General features: G+C 42.4%; 1 protein-coding gene across 4 annotated transcripts in view; it reads left to right on the top strand.

Moving 5' to 3' along the window:
- Myo1b (myosin IB) overlaps nucleotides 1-19,980 on the top strand; it is a 165,422-nt gene that overhangs the window by 69,111 nt on the left and 76,331 nt on the right. For all 4 annotated transcript variants that reach the window (XM_085837047.1, XM_085837050.1, XM_021176619.3 and 1 more), the window contains one exon: nucleotides 10,064-10,158. In XM_085837047.1, coding sequence (XP_085693173.1) covers nucleotides 10,064-10,158 — 95 coding nt within the window. The remainder of the gene's footprint in view (nucleotides 1-10,063; nucleotides 10,159-19,980) is intronic.

Below are 19,980 nucleotides of genomic sequence, written 5' to 3'. Positions count from 1 at the left end.
TTCTGATGAGGTGGCTTTGCTAGTTTGACTTCTCTGGTTATACGCTCTGGGAACTTCTGTTCTGAGGGCATAAATTTGCATTGAGGTTCCTTTCTGGAACAGGAACATTCCTAGGTACTGTGCATAGCATATACTGCATGCCTCTCTGGAGTACCTCAGGGTTGTAAGGCTGCTCTTCACCAGGGCTTTTTGTTCCTATAGCACTGTTCTGGTCAGATTGTTGCTAGCTTTCAGGACTTTCTTTATTCTGAAATCTTAGTATAGGTTAAGTGGATAGGTAGTTTCTCACAGGCCTTTAAGGCCAGATTTCTTCTCAGATGCTATCTCCTGATGCAGTCATGGCATGGTCAGTTTGCCTATCTACTTCCAGATCCAAGTATGTCTTCTCTCAGTTATATATGCAATCTGATATGTCAATATTTCTAGTTATTTTCTTAAGGCTACTTATGCATAGTACTGTGACTAAAGCTTTCATGCAGATATTCCAGAACTGTGTATTTGGGTTCACTTTGGAGTTTTATGTTGTGTATGACACCATGCAAAAAACTGTTTGAGGCCCTCTGTGTGAGAACACTCTCATGTGTTCACAGTAAGTCTTGCAGTGCCTGTTCTAGATCGTTAGGCATGGCTGTACTCCTAACCTGCTCGCCGTCCTTAGCTAGGGTGCAGAGAAGAGGATCACTAAGACTCTCCAGGACGGAGTGCCTGTTTCTCTTTACAGAATCTCTCCTGCATGGCAGAGGGAAACTGCAGGGAAGCAGGCAGGGTGTGTCTGTGGCATTTGAGGTCTACTTATGCCTATATGGTAGACTTTTTGATATGTAGACATTTTAGCACTCTGAAGTAAGGAAAGGAAGTGAGAGTTTTTAGAAGGACATGTCCACATCAGAAGCCACTTGAGTCTGGAGCCTCATTGTTTGGTGACCCTAGCTTCTTTCTCCAAGTCTTAATTGCACTCCTCTGACTCCATCCTTCAACTCCAATCTATTTTCTCTATAAAATTAAGACATGGGAGTCTAAATGATGTGTCCCAGATTTGCATCCTAATTTGTATAGATGAATATAAAACCTTGTGTGTTGGAGAGAGCCTCTTGAGCTGTCCTCTTTCCCTTCAACCTAGTTCTGGCTGCCTGGGAAATCCTGAGACGTGCTACTACTGCTCCTCATTGTGATTGAGCAAAACACATACATCTTTGTAGAAATCTTTGAATCATGATTTGGGGGATAGAACTAATGGGACCTTGTGAAGAGGCTACTTACCTGTTCTTTCAATCCTGATATAAAGTGAGTCAGCTCTAGTTGGTGTCTGTTCTGGCACACTTCCCTAAGCACCTGCTACATTTCAGACTTTGTTCAGGGCTCGCTCCGATCACAGAGGCTTAACAGATGAGCTAAGCCCCGAAGCTAATTTTCTTTTACAACTGTATTTCTTTTTTTTTTTTTTTTTTTGGTTTTTCGAGACAGGGTTTCTCTGTGTAGCCCTGGCTGTCCTGGAACTCACTTTGTAGACCAGGCTGGCCTCGAACTCGGAAATCCGCCTGCCTCTGCCTCCCGAGTGCTGGGATTAAAGGCGTGCGCTATTGAGCACTTTTTAACCACCCCCCCCCCCAAAAAAAAAAAAACCCACGTGTATTTGGGGTCCTAGTTCAAACACCATGTCCTCCACCCCAAATCTCTGATTACTATGGTCAGATCTCCTTGTACCTGTTTAGTATGCTGGGTCTCTCAGCTCAGTGTTGCCTCCCGAATGGCCTCCCTGTGGCCCACCTGGCTAATGTGAAGCTGTGATGTCTGAGCCCTTATGTCCTCTGGACCAAGCAGCTGCACAGCGTCCACAGAGTCAGCCGGTGCAAAGCAGTTTATATTGGAATGTGGAACCGTGAAGGACTTGCTTTTCTGAACAACCTAAACATTTGGGATGTGGGTCTGAGAGCCCAGTGTGTTCTCCAGTTAATAAGAGTTTGGTTAGGAAGTGTCTTTAGACTGACTCTTCTGGGATAAGTCTCCAGGACTCAGTTGCCTGTAATAGGGTCATAGAAGCTAGCTGTGAAGGAGTCGACTTGGAATGAATGGGTAAATAATACATTTAAAGTTCTGGCACATTTGTGCCAAAAATTTGTTTAAACTGTGTTTACCTGGAGCTGGAAAGGCTGTTCCCGTGGATGTGATTATTTTAATGAGAATTGGGAAATAGAAGACGATTGTTAGAATTTCCTTATTGGAAGAGATACTAAAAATACCCAAGGGCTAATTGGCTTTGAATTAAGAGCCCCGGTTGTGTATTTGTTCTTTCCTCCGAGTCATGTGTGTTTTGCTCATTTTTGGAGAGGGGAAATAACATAATTTCCTCCTAGCCCCCATAATTTCCTCTGCTTCCTCCTGACTTCTGGCCTTGCTTCTGGCTTAGGGTTCAGATCTTGCAGTTTTCCACGCTTCCCCAGCCAAAGCCACTTTTTTCCTCTCTGTTTTCTGGATGTACATTGCCATGTTTGTTACCATCACTTGTTGGGCTTTGAGACTTTTTCCTGTTTTTTAGGCCTCCGGAGGGCTTCAGAGTCCCCACTCATCCCCAGTGAGCACACCAGGGACCCTGCCCTTGTAAATGACCTTGCCCCTGCCTCTGCATACACCTGCATGTTAGTGATTAAGGAATGAGACAGGCCACCCATGCTTCACTGCCTTCTCTACAGAAGCAAAGACTGGGAAAGAAGTGAAACTGAGTCTCTTTTGACCTCTTTCCAAGTCCAGGAAGGATGCTGTTATGGAGGAGGACTCTTGCCCTGTGGTAGCATGTTGGTGCCCTAGACTTTAGAACAGATCAAGTTTTCTGAATGTAGTCCTTGGCTGCACATCCGGTTTACCATTAAATTCCAAAATGCTGCTTCCAAGCCACAAAGGCCGAAGTTTCTTCTATATGGCTTTCAAAGCTGAATCCAGTCTTTTTCCTTCCTGGGATGGTTTAGTCTCCCCAAGTCTCTTATCTGCTTCCTGATGCCATCTCCAGCCCTGGCTTTTGCAGTCACTTATGAAAAGAACTATCACTGGTCCAGCCCACCATCTAGCCCCCATCATCGCTGTCTCTGTCTGGTAGAAGGACATGTGTTCATGGTGTTTATTCTGTTGGGTGAGTCTCAGACCAGTCTGTTGAGCCTCAATGAACTGTAGGTCTCCATTATGATTTTGATAATGGGATCCAAAGATTTTGCATATGACCCTAGACATTTTTGTACTAAGGGCATTGTAATAAAAATTTCTAAGATCTCAAAAGAAGAACACCCATTTAATTAATTAATTAATTAGTTAATTAATTAATTTTAGTGCTGGCAGTTGAACCTAGGGCCTCATGCATGCTAAGCAAGCTATCTACCTCTGAATTAATACTCTTAGTCAAGTTGGATTGTTTTTTGGTAACCAGCATGTGAACTTTTAAGATAGAAAGCATTGCTTACTAAATCCAGTGCTCAATTATGAGAGTGTGCAGTCAAGTCATGTGGGGATTTTTTTTATGCCTTGAAATATAACCCATGTGACCTACTGTGATTCTGTCCTCTTAGTGGTCACACCTGACTGTAAAGATTAACATTTATTTTTGAGTGACAAGATAACATGAAATCTGTGAACACTGAGGTTAATGGGTGTGGTGATGGGAGGGTGTTTTCTGGATGCCAGCATGGGTCTAAAGGAAGACGCCTCGAGCCGTGTGCCGTGTCCTGCTCTGAAGCTGGACCTTTAATCTTTCATTTCGTGTTCTGCCCTTGTCAGTACAGAACAGATGTCTTCATTTGACGCATTATAGTGATATTGTGTCTATTTGGTGGCCAGTAGAGACACAACTTTTCCAGCTAGAATGCAGCCCAAAGAATGTTTAGGCTATGAATGTATATGAACTTAGGAGTTAAATGAGCTAAAATACTTTAGAAAATTATAGATATAGATCATTTAAAAATATATTTTAGTGCCACTGTGTTTTGTTGTCCTGCGGTATGATACTTTTCTTCTATTGGGGTGGCAGTTTGGGGCTTTCTCTGAGTTTAGATGTAGAAAAGGGAAGGTATAGTTGTTATATAAAAAAAAATCAAAACAAACAAAAGCAGTTCTTTTAAAAATATAATTCCTGTGGGCAGCATGTCTTGACTCATTCTTTTGTATCCTTTCTCACATGCCATGCGGTTGACTCAGTTTACCTTCTGTGTTTGTTTGAGACAGGGTTTCATGTTGCTGCAGGCAGTCCTTGAACTCTCTGTGCACAGGAGGATGGCCTTGAGCTGATCCTGCTGTCTTCACCTCTTGCGTGGCTGTGCTGGCATAGGCCATAGTGCAGTAAAAACTGTCCAAAGCAACAGTATTAACACCGTAAGGATGAAGCTGTCCCATAAGGGTATAAGGTGGTAGAGTGACCGTCTCGTGGATGGTTGGTTTATGTAGTGCTGGGAATCCAATTCCGGGATGCATGCTTTTTTAAATCTTTATTATTTTTTTGTTATTCATTTCTCTTCTATTCCAACAGTGGCTTCCCCTCCTTCCCCTCCCCCCCCACCCCCACATCCTTTCTCTTCCATATTCCTCCCCTCCTCAGAAAAGAGCAGAGTCCCAGGGACATGAACCAAATGGAATAAAACTACAATAAGACTAGGCACATATCATCACATCAAGGCTGGACAAGGCAACACAGTAGGAGGAAAAGGGTCCCTAAGTGGGCAAAAGAGTCAGGGGAAGCCCCCATTCTGCTTCCACTGTTAACGATTCCCACAATAACACCAAGCTACTCAGCCATAATATATACGCAGAGGACCTAGGTCAGACCCATGCAGGCTCCCTGGTCTCTCACGTTCTCATGAGTCCTGGTTGGTTGATCTGTGGGCTGTATTCTCATAGTGTGTCCCTGACCCCTCTGGCTCTTCCTCTTGCTCCTCTGCAGGACTTCCAGCCTCAGCCTAATGTTTGGCTGTGGTCCTTTGCATCTGTTCCCATCAGTTGCTGGATGAAGTCTCTCTGGTCTCTTTGAGGATGATGCTAGGCTCTGGTCCCAGCACACTCTGCAGGCAGGACAGCTGTTGGTTGAAGGGTCTTATGGCTGAGTTGATGTCCCAGACCCCCCACTTTGGACTTTGCCTGGTTACAGAAGATGGCCAGGAGTCTTTGCTTGGGTTACTCTCAGATTCCATGGAGTTTCTTTTGCCCTCAGTCGCCATCTGTAGGGCCATGCTCTTGTCCGGCAAGCACACCCAGCTGAGCCGCCCCCACCCCTCAGTTATTGTTCTCTGTTCCTTCTGGTTTTGTTTTTCTTTTTTCTTACCCAGGTTTTAAAGAAAATAATTTTTGAAAATTCTGGTTGTAACTTGGCATTATTTTGAGGTTTGGGGATTTGTGATAGACCTCCTTAAACTCTGAGAGTCGCAAACTCAGTGTTACAGTGCCATGCTAGAGGACACTGTGCTGAGGCCCCCCCACCCTACACCTGCCTCAGACCTGCCCTTGTGCTGAGGCCCCCACACCCCACACCTGCCCTTTCCTTCCTTTTCACTTCATCCTGGACATTTTGCCTCTCCTCATTTCTTTTGAGGGAGGCTTACTTTGATCTTTGTCTCTTCTTGCGCTGAAGCTTGGATTGTTAGGCCGCTAACCAGGGTAGCTATGAGGAAACACCTTCATATACTTAACAGTCTTGCACTGTAAGGTCAGAAATGTTTACCCTCTTGGGAAAATCACCTTGTTATAAATCAGTGTTCCAACTGTCCACCAGATTCATTCTAGCACATCATAAGGGACAGCCTCAACTTTACAGTGTTGGCACTTTTGCCTTTAACAGTTTAATTGCACTTTGGCCTATGCCAAGTCAGCCATACGGAATTAACTTCTTTGTAGAATGTAGTTATCTACAAAGTACTTTACAAGGAAGCCAACTTAGGGACTCTTCCTCAGAAAACAGAACCCCCAAGTTTCTCCTTTTCCTTGTCTTTTAAGTCTTCTTGTAGTCTGCCTTGCATCTTGATCAGGCTGAAAATGAAGTTAGATTTAGCAGATGGACCTTAGGCATTTTTAAGTAAATTTTTGTGTGTGTGTGTGGGGGGAGGTAACTTAGTTTAGAAACACTGAGATGTCAGAGCTGAACTAGAGTTAGAAAGGGAAAGAGACCATCGAGATTTTAGTTCTAGAAGAGAATGTTGAGTCTGAGCTATTTGAAGATGGCTGCGTTGAGAAGGGGAATTCCCTAGGGTTGGTTGAAATACTCTGGGATTCAGGATCACATGGAGGGGGGTGGGGGTGCCAGTTTGAGAGCCTTGGAGGATGAGCATTTGAAACTGGATGGTGCATTTATCTGAGTTCAGGAGATTTTTCTGAAACAGATTCTATTCTGTTAAACCCTAGTTAAGGGAGCCATCCAACTGCAAGTGCTCGGAACAGACTGGGTGTGTTTTCCAGCCACCCATTTGGGCAGAGCTGGAGACACTGAAACCTGGGCTACTCTTGGGCATCGGTGCCTGGGTATCGGTGGTGTCATGGTGAAGCGAGTAGCCCAGTCTTCTTTTCTGCTCTGCACTTGAGGTGAAACAAACTTGGCAAGGAAATGGCAGGGTGGAGAGCAGAGAGTGTGGAGAAGGAAGCCCCGCCATTCCCCTGATGACCATGTGGGCAACACCACTATGATTAGCACTCTCGAGTAGAAATAAGGCAGAGGAAGGACATAAATACCAGCTGGGCTCTTTGCAGCATGCAACCCCACCATTCTACCCTCGCAGAAAATGACAGATGAGCCCCAAACCAAACTTTTGAAACGGAATCATGGTAATAGTCAGAGCTGTTTCAAAATGCACAGTGGAGGATGGTATCTTGGTGCTTGCTGGGCAAAGTTTGGTGCTCAGGAAGCAGCTGGGTAGCTGATCTCAAAGTCTTGGGAATACCAGGTTGCCCTCATTCCTAAGGTTCAGCTGCTTTTCTTGGGGTCTGGCAGAAATCATGCTTTTTCCCTGTGCTATCATCGTTCAGTCATAATGGCTCATCCTTGTGTGTGGTAAATAATGCTGACACGTCACAGAATAATGAGAAGCATGTGGATCATGACTGCTTTTAGCTGAAACTTCCCTAGGATTTATTTAGGTTCTTTAATTATAGAGAGGTTGGGAGGCCTGGCATATGGCTTTAGTTTATAAACGGTGGCCTTGGGGATGGGTGTGTGTAGAGTTGCCAGGGAGGAAGAGGAGTACGTCCAAAAGGGAGATTGTGTTCTTTGGGGGCATTCTTTTGGTCATTTAAAGAAGTGGAGCTCTGTGTCTGTAAGAGTTAAGAGCGGTGGCGTTATTGTGACTTGAGGTGGGTGTGTCTTAGAGCAAGACAGCTTTTAAAGTGCTCAAATATTTTGGTACATTTTCATGGCAGTTAGAAATCAGTCACTTTCAAGAATCTTAAAAAAAGAAACATCCCTTTTGTGCTTTTTATCTGTGCTGAAATTACGCCTGCCATTTGATGAATCGAGTCCTTAAGCAGTTAAGTACTGTTGGTTTTCTGTATCCATGGACTCAAGCAACCTTGGATCAAAAATACCAAGAAAGCACATTATGTGTGCGCTGAACATGTGCGGACGTCTCCCTTCGCCATTCTTACATATTACAGCTATTTGTAGCACTAGGATTGGAGGAAGCGTTGTAGTCCTCCAGAGACGGTTTAAAGTATTCCAGGAGCTGTGCAGGGGTTATTTGGAAATACAACATCACTTTATATAAGGGGGCTTGAACATCCACCATTTGGGTAGCCAGGGAGAGTCGGGAAGAGGAATGTCAGAAGATGCTGGGAGAAAAAAATTCTTCATAGGTACCAAGGGATAATTATACTCCTGTTTGGTCAGACAGAAAAAAGTAAGTGTTCAGCTTTGGTGTTTTGCCCACAGTAAACCCCTGGCAGAATTACTTAGTCATTTCCCCCAACGTTTTATGTGTGTGCATCTATGGGCCAAATGCTGTTATTCTTGTTTGAAGTAATTTTTCATTATTTGGTGCTCAAATAATATTATAGAAACAAAGCTAAATCCAGTCCTGGAACCACCTGCATTCAACAATCCAAGAGAATATTCAGTAAATCTGTGTGGTTGGAAAACTTCTTATGTAGTCACTGTAATATACTTTTCCCGCCTTGCATGCCAAACAAGACGATGTAAGTGACGTCTCTGAACTATTAACTGCAAGTTGGAGCTGTGGGAGGGGAGACAGGTGAGGAGGAAAGTCTAAGCAATCCTTTCCTCTCGTGCATGAAGGTCACAGAGAGAATGGGACTGGATATTTATGTGTTTTATGAAGCTCACTCCCGCATTGTTAGAGACAGTGCACGCATGCATTCATCCTGTCTTGCACTGGTCATGTTACATATTAGATTTAAAGCTGTGTACATAACACAGGGATTAATTGGCTAGAAAGTCTCTACCACGCAGGAGCTTATATTGTGGAAGGGGATAATAACGCCTGCTTCTCTTTACTTTTAATCATACATTTATTCAACAGTATGCTTAGTTTACTTATTACATGCAAGGCCACAGCTAAGTCAACCTGAAGGTTACAAAGTAAGAGCGGTTCGCCTCTGGTACCACACAACAGTCTAGCAGGAGATAAGATATGGAAGCTTAGACTATGTTTGAACTCCTCTGTGCCTAGCCTCCCTGCCTCCAGCTTGCTTTCTCCAGGCTCCACTGTCACATTGTGACCCAGCCAAAGTCAGAGGCTGGGTCAGTGGTCTCTGTCATTTCATTTTGGCGGTATGAAGGTACATCCTTGTTTGTGCCAGTCTTGTGAGATTTAAAATGAGTAACATTCTAGTAAATGGAGCTGTTCCTAGCTCCCAGTCCTGCCTTTTCCACTCCCACGTATATTCATTCCTGCAGCAAGACACCTCAGCATGTGTTTGTTCCTTATTGGGACCCTGTGAAGTCCTTCTCAGGTCCCCTTCCATATGCCCTCCAGCATCATGGAAGTGCCCCTGAAGCCTGTGTCAGCCTGCTTCCCTGCTGGTCTGGCCTTTGTTTATGCTCAGAAGCTCTTTGCCTTGCAAATTCATTCTCTGGAACTAATTTTCCACCTCTTAGAATTTCTCTTCTCCGACTCCAGTCCCTACCCTCTTGGGTCGCTGTCTTGCTTGGCGCTGCTCTCCACATTATCAGGAGGCATGAGCTGTTCATGTTTGTTTCTTCTTTGCTTTCCACTTAGAACTCACAAAAGAGGCTGAATATTTTATATTCCCAGCTTGTTTTTGACACACTTTCAGTAAAGTAATGTCAACTCTCAGTAAATAATGTATTAACAAATGAGAAGTAGAAACTTGGCAAAAGTATTTATCATATTGCTCAGAGTTTTTTCTTTTCTTTTTCAATGAAAGAGGACATTTATCTTGTTAGTAAAACTCAAGGAGGGACAGACCAACAGGAGGACTAGCCTCAGTGTCTTGATAGGGGAGTTCTGTTATCATAAGGTAAGATGAGAAGTTGAGCGCCAGGCAGTGGCCAAGAACCTTGGTGAACTCCACATAGCCAGTGGGTCTTAAGTTCCATCTTGGATTGTGAAGTTCATAGTAGTCACAACTGGGTGGTATTTGAATGTGTCTTGCTAATGTTTGGGAAAAAATATTTTTTATTATTATGTTGATGCTTCCATAAATTGATAATGCTTTCTCATTATTTCTAAATGCTTGAGTGTTGCCCTGAACAATACAATCTCAATATTACCCAGGTGTGGACATGGCAATGTGACATCTTCTCCTTGGCTCTCTGAATTACCTAGATTTTAATAGAAACACTTGTACTCGCGGGTGTGCACACACCCACACGTGCAGGAGAGATAAATCAAATTTCACTTTAAACTAAATAAATCAGTGTTATTTGCTTAGTAGAGAATTCATGGGGAAAGGTAAGTGGGCCAGAAAGGATGGATATATTGACTTGTTTATTTTAAAAGTTGGCAAGAAATAAAATGCGATGATTTACCTGTGCTTCGAAGCAAATCCCAGAGGCCCTTAGAATACCCAGAGGTACCCGATGAGCATATATTAACCAGCTGAATCCTCCCACATTTTTTTCTTGTAGCTTTGCTTTGTCGGATGAAGCATACAGATCCCTCCGTGATCAAGATAAAGATCAATGCATTCTCATTACTGGGGAGAGTGGAGCAGGAAAAACAGGTGAGACCACCACCCAACTGACCTTGTCCTCTCTGGAAGGAGATGCTGCTGAATGGCAGTAGGAAAGGAGCCAGGTGTCCACAGCTGCTGTGGCAGGGGCTGATGCCCACAGTTGGTGTTCTGTGGACAGCATGTCTTGATGGAGGAGGGGTCAAGGCACGATCAGAGTGCCATCCAGTGTAAGTCCCAGCACTGTTTCTCAATCCCCCAGAGCTGCGACCCTTTAATACAGCTCCTCCCAACCATGAAGTTATTTTCATTACTATGGAATTTTGCTACTGTTAGGAATATCAATGTAAATATATGATGTGCAACTCCTGTGAAAGGGTCATTTGATCCTCTTTTCCCCAACACCAAAGGGTTTGTAACCCACAGGTAGAGGATCACTGCTCTAGAGTCTTTTGATCCTAAAGAACTGAGATTATGTAGATGTTGACCCATGCGTGCAAGGGCAGGCTGTGCTTCTAATAAAAGGATTTCAGTGTGGTCCTGAATGAGGAAATGGTTTTATTCTGGAAAGACTTGGAAATACTATTCTCTGTACCCAAACTCGGAAAGGATAAAACTGTAGCAGACATTAGTTTTGTTTGTTTGTTAAAACAGAAGGGCAAAGGGGTTTGGGGTAGGGTGGGATTTTCATGTTTCTCTGTAAAATGCTTACAGGTAAGACTCTCATAACTGGCCTTCCTCTGAGTATGCAGAAATGTGGCTGGGTTTCCATCTTGTATGTAATTTTAGTGACTAGACTTAACACTTTCTGAGTCCTCATTGATCAAGAAAAGAAACTTTCCCACAATTGTGCGGCCACTTGAGTCCATCTTAGCTCAGCCTTGAAAGCTTTCCTCTCAGCTTCAGGATGGCTTTTCTTGTATCTGACTCCCTGCACCCCTTACTCACAGCCCCCTGTAATGAACAGGGAAATGTAAGATAAGTGACCAGCTTCTTTCCTTGAGCCCTCTGGAGACATACTGCACGGATTCTTTGGGTGTGGGTGCTGAAAGGGCAGATATGCAGGAACCCCCAAGTCGCACAAGCGTAGTGTCATAGGTTGGAAGAGATTTTAGTCATAGGCCATCCCATGTAAAATCCTCCACATGGGCAGCCAAACGCCTTGTGGTGATGGGACACTTTTAATACTGTATTTGACTTAACAGGTTCAACTAGTAAGTTTTTCTTCACCTACCTCTGTCTCCCAAGTGCTAGGATTTCAGTGTTCACTGCCATACCCAGCCTCAAGCTAGCATTGGTGGACAAGATTATTTCAAACCTACATGAAAAATCATCTATAAAACAAACAAACAAAACTCATATTTTTGTTGTTCTTGTTCTGATTGAACTTTTGAGGAACTGGCACATCCTTGTTTTGCCTTTTCTCAGAGTTACTATCATATTTGGGCAGTAGTTATTTTACTCTGCGCGTTTGAGGAGAAATTGAAACACAAAATGGCTCAGTAGTTTTCCTGAACATCTCTGTTCCATTTACTGTTGCTGCGATAAAAATACCTTAAGGGAGAAAGGGTTTATTTTAGCTCAGATTTCCGGGTTATAGTCCATCATAACAGGGAAGTCCTGGGAGCTTGAGAGAACTGGTTATCTTATATCCACAGAGATATAGTTCATGACTGTGTTCTCTTGCCTTCTCCGCTTGCTTAGGGAATGGTACCACCCACAGTGGGCATATTTTTCTATCTCAGTTAACATAAGACAGTCTCTCAGAGATGTAGCCCCAGCCAACCTGCTCCAGACAATCCATTGACAGTCTTTTCTCCTTGTGATTCTACAGTACCAAACCTCTACACTAAATGTCTACAGTGAGTTACAGCAGGGCTGGGATTTTTGAATGTAGGTAATATAGTTTTAGAGTTCTGAGTTTTATCTCCAATCTGTTTTTAAACCTGAATCTTTTTGTCTTGGTACTTCTTTTTGAGCACTGAACTAATATAATATTACCCCTTGGGTAGGTCCCCCTCTCCTCGTTTCTGCAGTCTTTTAAAAGGAGGAATTATGTTTTCTGTCTATGTGTAGCCAAGCGATTAAATGAATCTCATTGTTCAATTTGAGAAGCTAGCCTCATGTCTATATTTGAATAATTGTACCAGTTCTCCTAGAAATTGCCCAGAGTTAGCTATTTTAGTTATTTATAAGGTCAATTGTAGAAGTTAATTGATTGATTTGCTTAGTGTTGGACATCTTCCTCTCTCTGTAGTCTCTCCTTAAGTAGTTTCAGGTTCTAATTAATCGAATGTCCTCTGCATTTGTACTTGCACTGGCATTGCTTATTTAATCTTTGAACTGATATATGTCATTTCTACAGGATAAGTGCACCTGAACGGTTCTGACCCATCTCAAACTAGCCAGATGTAGAATAGATTTGGTTTTCCTTTTCTCCTTACCGTTCTGACTTCAGTGAATTAGACCATATTGTGCCATAACCTTGTTCTGGAGGTATACCTATCAGTATTTTTAATACCATCTTCTCCTGTACCTTACATTCAGGTCCATGTCTATTCCCATCAGTCTGTCTCAGGAAAATACCGCATACAAGGTTGTTCTTCCTTTCTTTTTGTTCACATGGAGCCTCGAGTCCAAGCTGCCAGCTGTGATTTCCCTAGTCCTAGTCATAGCCATTCTAAGGAGTCTCTTGTTCCCTTCGTTTACCCCAATCTCTCTTATAAACATTGTTTCTTGGCTGTTTAGAATATGGGAACTTTAACCTGAAGAGTCTCCGTGGGGGGATGACTTGCTCTTTATGTGTTGCTTCTAATTCTTTCACACAAGACGAAGTTAATTCCTAGAAGCTACCACAGTATCCTGTCTCTTTAGGATGGCCAGTGTAAGTGGTGGTGAACAACACAGAGCTATTGTTGATGTGATTGCTTATTTATTTCTATAGCTTTAAAAGCATAAGACACTTTCGTGTGGCATGCTGGTTTAGTTGCTTGTTGTCTTTATCTGGTGGTGAGGTAGCCCTTACAGCAGGGGTCTGTAATCTAGCTATAACTCATGCCTCTCTCTTTCTCTCTCTCTCTCTCTCATCTTGTCCTTTTTGATTATGTCCGGCAGGCCACCTGTTCATTTCTCAGAGCTTCCTTTCTATTTTCTCTTGGAAGGAGTTCTTTATTCAGTTTTCTTTGTGACTAATGCCTTAAAAAAAAAAAAAGTATTCCGACTATATCACTTTGTTCTTAAGTGAGTCATTTGGAAGTGGGCTGTGGTCACTTCAGTCGGTCCTGGCCACCTCTTCACCTCCTTTGAGCATATTTCTAAGATGTCAGCAGTCTCTTAATTAGCCCCAGCAATGTAGGGCATCCTTCACAGAACTGTTAACTTTGCCACGTGTTCCTGAAGCCAGCTTCCATCTCTTGGTAGGCTTGTGACTCTTTTAAGACACAGAGCAGAGGTGGATGGTGCTGCTTCATTCAGAAGATTGCTGTTCACACTTTCTGAGAAGAAGAAAAAGAGCAGAAGAAAACCACCTCATCCCATCAGCCGAGCGCCTCGTTGCATGGGGCTCTTTCTTTGTTCTCACGATTTTGTTGTTCTTGTTCTAATTGAACTTTTGAGGGACTCTTGTGCTTTTCTGCTTAGTAGCTGCCATCTTGGCTTCATGGCCTTGACTGTCACCTTTAGTCCTTCCATTTCTGCTCTCCTGGATGGATTTCTTCCTAAGGTTCTGGAAACAGAGTGTGGCTTTGCAGGACTGTCATATTTGCAGCACACAACATAGGTGCTGCTCAGCCAGAAGCTGGTATTACTAAAACAAAGGAGACGTAGAAACACATGGACTCTAATAATTCACATTAGCACCCATATACAAAACAGACTATCACAACTACACCTCTGGGAAACCTCCTGGCATGGAGTGGTAGGTAGGCTGGCTGGCTTTCCGCAGGACGGGTCCTTGGATCATCTTTTAACATTGCCCTGAGGTTACTGGAAGCATATGGCCTGTTTTTGAGGTGTTGAGCTTCAGCTGTCCATTATCACCAACCTTGTGGTGTGGAGAGGTGGCTCTGTACTCCAGAGCAGCTGGTGTCCATACCCACTCAGCTGCACTCTTGGTAGGCGCTAACTTCTAAGCCCCTTTCTCATGGATCTTACTGGTATCTCCTTACACCCAGTCCCTGTGGAGACCCAGGTTGTGGTGGTCTTTGTATCTTTCTCTGTGTTTCTATATTCTCAAAACTGGTCATAGAAAAGTTGCCTCCAGTTTGAGTATGATGTTAAGTTGTTACTAGACTCTAAAATGCAGTAAAGCCCCGGGGTTTGTGTGTGTTTAAAAGTTTCTGTTTCATGGAATTATTTATGAAAAATGAAATGATAGAAATTAAATATAGAGATTGCATTATGAGGAATTTGGGAAGGAGAAGAGAAGCCCAATTACATTTGAAATCATCATATTCACAAGTTTAATAATTTTAGTTCTACACACATGCAGCCATTTAACTTTTGTTAGTAGGTACACAGCACGGAATAGAATTGCCATGTACAAAGAGTCTAGAATGTACATTATATAAAGTGTTTTCATTTAGAATCTATACTTAGTAGTTTAGAGAGAACTGCCATGCAGTGTCAGAGGGCTTATTTTATATGAAGTAATTAATTTAACTGGGCCATAAAACCCCCTTGGCAGATGATGATGTTATTCGTCGTAAACACCGGAGATGCTCTCATGCTACTGGGTCATATAATATGGGCTTTTAGGGAGAGGCATGAACTCTTTGAGTGCTTTGGGGGTGCTGTTTAATTCATCACTGCTGTGCTAAATAAAAAATTCATCATGCCTTTTAAAAGTGCCCAGCTATTTCTAGGCAGGGAACTTGGAGTTCACTCCTGTGGATTCAGATCCTTCGTGGCAGACTATTCAAGCTTCAGGAGGCAGCACATGATGGAGCCATCAGATCAGAACACCTCCCAGGACATAGGTACATTCTGCACCTGAAACCACTGTCCTGACAGAAGCAAGCATTCAAAGTTACTCAGTTGCTGGCTTTACAGTTCCATCAGGTTCTAGGAAACCATCAGCTGTCTGCTCACAGAGTTCTGGAGCCTGTCTTGCTCATCAAGACCTTTGGGTCTAAACCCCTAAATGACCTGGGTCCAGTTATATGTGTGATAGCTCTTGGACTGCAGCCATGAGGCTCTGACTTAAGCATTGAAAACACCATGCTGGAAAAGCACAACTAAGCAGGCTCAGGGCCAAGATGCACCACGCTCTGTTCTGCCTCTTGCTGACACATGTATTTTATATGAATCACCACAGAGTCTGTGGCTCTCTCAAGAGATTTTATTTCAGTGAAAATGTTACAAGGCATACTCCTCTTGTAGTAAAGCCTAAATCTCTCTTTCTCTTCCTTTTCTATGTTTTATTTACTTGTGTGTGTGTGTGTGTGTGTGTGTGTGTGTGTGTGACACGTGTGTCATGTCACACATGTGTAGGTCAGAGAATAACTAGTGAGGATTGAGTCTTCTTCCACATGTGTATCACATGTAGCAAACTCTGGTTACTTGGCTTGGCTGCAGGCACCTTTAAGCTGTTTTGCTGACCCCATGACTGTATTTCTTATCAAAAAAAAAAATTCTTGTCTTTTGTTTTCATTGATGTATTTCCTGTCTGGTTAGTTTAGATATGCTGTAGCTGGGTTGTGAAGCCCTGGGGACTCTGAAGGAGATGTCTTTCTAAGTAGCAGAAAGTTCGTTTCAATGAACATGGCTTCATTGGTGGAGCTGTTCTTACTTGTTTGTTTGCTTGTTTGCTTGCTTATTAAGACAGGATCTCACTATATAGCCCTGGTTGTCCTGGAAGACTGGTCTTGAACTCAGAGTTACTTGCTTCAGTCTCCTGAGTACTGGAATTAAAAGTGTGCACCACCACCTGGCAGGCATTCATACTCTTAATGTCTCTCAAACGCCAGACCTTTGTAACAGCTGGGTCTTGAAAATTTAATCAGGAGGACAGAGAGGTAGATAAATATATCAGAACCCCATCCCCAACTCTGTGTGTGTGTGTGTGGTGTGTGTGTGTGTGTGTGTGGTGTGTGTGTGGTGTGTGTGTGTGTGTGTGTGTGTGTGTGTGTGTGTATGTGTGGTATGTGTGTGTGTGTGTGTGTGTGTGTGGTGTGTGTGTGTGTGTGTGTGTGTGTGTGGTGTGTGTGTGTGTGTGTGGTGTGTGTGTGTGTGTGTGTGTGTGTGTTGTGTGTGTGTGTGTGTGTGGTGTGTGTGTGTGTTGTGTGTGTGTGTGTGTGGTGTGTGTGTGTGGTGTGTGTGTGTGTGGTGTGTGTGTGTGTGGTGTGTGTGTGGTGTGTGTGTGTGTGAGACTTATTTGACTTTATGTGACAGGCATGCTATTACGTGCATTTGTGAATGCAACTCTTGCAGATGTTTATTAACTCTTACACAAATTTATTAAAGCTTTGTGACCAAAAGCTTGTACTTGTAAGTTTGGTTATATTTATAGCCCATCTACCCACTCTTGAGACTGAATCCAAGCAAAACCCATTTGGTGAACATGCAGAGGTTTTAATGCCTTAGGGAGTTCCATGTTCAGGATCACGTGTCTGTTTTTTGTTTTTTAGTTTTTTTTTTTCCACCAACCACCATTATACAATGCTCTCTCAATAAAATTTATTGAATGTAAACTCATTTTAACTTTGGATATGGGACACATATATAATAATATTATTCAAACCCAAGGCCAATGAATACAGACAAGTTAGTTATTTTTTACCCTTATAGCCCTTTATTTATTTATTTATTAATCTACTTACTTTTTTAATTTATTTTTTAAAGATTTATTTATTATAGTTCCCAGCCCTGCTCACACCCAAAGATTCATTCATTTATTGTATGTAAGTACACTGTAGCTGTCTTCAGACACACCAGAAAAGGGTGTCAGATCCCACTACGGATGGTTGTGAGCCAATATGTGGTTTCTGGGATTTGAACTCAGGACCTTCAGAAGAGCAGTCAATTCTCTTAACAGCTGAGCCATCTCTCCAGCCCCACTTATAGGCCTTTAAAGTCTCCAGAATGAGTTATCTATAAGCTCTTTTCATTTCTTGTAGGAATTAATTATGGGATAGATATCCTGAGCTAGAAGTATCTTATTATATATTGGTCACCTGTCTGGGAATGCAGAATATGTGCTAAACCTTAAATGCTCTACCGTGTTTGAGAAGAGATTTGGTCCTGAAAATCATATTTTGTCTAGCTGCTAACAGAACTGCAGGTTCAAGTTTCATGTAGACATAAATTTGAACACGCCTGGGTTAGATAACATGATGCAATCTTTATTGATTCTAAGCTGTGTGGCTACATTTTGCCAAGTTTAAGACTCTGTATTTGTAGACTTGCCAGTCAGTAATTTAAAAAGTAGATTTTGAACCCTGGCAGGTGATATCCAAATCTTCCCTATCTTTAGCAGTATATGTTTCCTTTATAGGGGTCATTACATGAAGATTTAGTTTTTATAAATACATAAAGATTTGAATACAGATTCAAATTTATTCAAACTTTAGAATTTAAAGGAAAGAAAGCTGAATGCCTCATGTGATAAGCATGATCCCCTGTTTCCAGCGTGGAGAGGCATGGGAATGTTCATAGAACACAGCCATGTAGCTTGTCCTTACGTTTACTAGTGTTTTTTAAAAATAGAGGCTGTCTCATGAACTACTTGTGCTAAAGATGAGATATTATGTCAGTGGAAAAAAATTTAGGAGTTAGTGTCTCTTTTAGTCAGCATGACTTTATTTGAAAAAAAATTGTGCATGTCTTTGCGTGTGAGGGCATGGTATCGTGGTCAGAGGACAACTCCAGGGGTTACCCTTTACCCTCTACCCTGTGGCTTCTGCATGGGCTACAAGGATCTCAACCAAGGTTGTTGGGCATGAGCAGCAAGCATTTTTAACCACTGAGCCTTCTCCTTGGCCTCCTGGAAAAAAATTATTTTTAATTCCTGTTTCTAGAAATGAATTATTAAATTGAGTTGTGTAGTAGAATTCCTTAAGGAAATTAAGACTGTGAGCATAGATACTTTCTACCAACTTAGAAATAAGTCTTTAAAACTTGAGTTATGTCCTTGAAATATACTTAAAAGCTATTTGGATTGTTTAAGTATATTTTAAAGCCAGTAAAAGTACCTATTTTCCATTGAATTAAACCATCTTTACCTGCCAATAGGTTGTGTTGGTTTATGTGCATTGGAATAGGTGATGTAAACCCAATGTACATGCCACAAGAACTGCTTCTAGACTCAATCCTGCCTCTTTCTGGGCCATCCATAAGCTCCAAGAGGCCATATCGGGTCCAGTATCACCAGTGGGCGCTTGTTCCATCCCCTTTCCTTCTTCCCCAGCTTCATCTGGACCAAAACTGGATTTCCAGAGGAGCCATTGTGGTTAAGTCTCAAGTTTGAGGCTTGACTGAAGAAAGCTCCAGTTACTGGAATAAACAAAGCAGCCTGGACCTTTTATGTTTGATTTTAACATAACTAACTGCTCATAACTGTTTAACTAACAGAAAACTTACCGTTTTATTTAAAGCATATTCTGTTTTAAGAGAGTTATTTTGCTATAAATAGATTCAGTTTGCTAGCTTTGTAAAGAGAAGAAGGACCAGAGATTTATCTCAAAAAAGGAGACAATCCTTGGTATATAAGTGTAATGGTATGTAGTGGGGCAATGAATGGTACTCTGGAGACAGAAAATGAAGAAGCACCAGGAAATGTGTTGTATGACAGTGACTGTAGGTGTAGACACCATTTCTAGAGATCCTGTGCAGAGCCCAAGACCCAGCAGCATCCATCAGATCTAGAAAGAGGAGTTCAGATCAAGAGTAGAGAAACTTGGCCACTAAAGACTCAAGGGAAATACAGACAGTGTACAGAATCCCTGAGAATAATGGGATATATGTTTGGGGACTGTCTTAGGGTTTTCATTGTTGTGAAGACACCATGACCATGGTAACTCTTATAAAGGAAAACATTTAATTGGGGCTGGCTTACAGTTTCAGAGGTTCAGTCCATTATCATCACAGTGGTAGGTGGTAAACATGGTGGGAAAGCATGCAGGCAGACGTAGTGCTGGAGGATCCAAGATGTCTACATCTTGATCCTCAGGCAGCAGAAGAAGGCAGCAGTATACCAGACTGGGTGGAGGTTGAGTATAAGAGACCTCAAAGCCTGTCCCCAAAGTTACACACTTACTCCAACAAGGTCCTAGCTTCCAATAGTGCCAGGTCCTGTTGTCCAAGCATTCAAATACACGAGTCTATGGGGCCATTCCTATTTAAACCACACAGGGACTTTGAATAAAGGCTATTTCATTAGATTTTGCAAAGTTAAAAAGATATTGTACTTCTATGGTGGTTAAAAGGAGGTAGCAATAGTGGATCATCACAGACTACTAGAGAGTTTGTATGGATCCATTTGGATTACCCAGAAAGGAAACTGGATTGAGATTTAACTCTAGTATCCACCCTCTACCAATAGTTCTTAAGACTCCTCCAGTTTGTTTCTTTCGTTATGCCATAAATACTGGTACTCCCAAAGGACACCAGAGCCTTATGACCTATGTAGATTCTTGGAGGTTCTTACTTGCTGTTAGTTGACACTTTATATTGTTCAGGCATCCGCATGCACATTCACATGCTGTTCAGTTTGGGGAGATGTTACTATAACCTATCTAAAGCTTTCCATAAGAAACAGCCATGCCAGGGTAGCCTTAGTTCATCCATTTGCAGGTGCATCATCACATACCTGAAAAGGGCCTCCTATCCACTGATAGTGGTACCAAATAAAGATGTGAAACAATGCTAGATGTGCAT

Source organism: Mus caroli, unplaced genomic scaffold (assembly GCF_978045245.1).
Source record: "Mus caroli unplaced genomic scaffold, Mus_caroli_1 scaffold_1, whole genome shotgun sequence".
In the NCBI taxonomy this organism is placed as follows: Eukaryota; Metazoa; Chordata; class Mammalia; order Rodentia; family Muridae; genus Mus; species Mus caroli.
The sequence above is the reverse complement of the archived record's forward strand: the minus strand, read 5'-3'. Positions and strand labels throughout refer to the sequence as shown.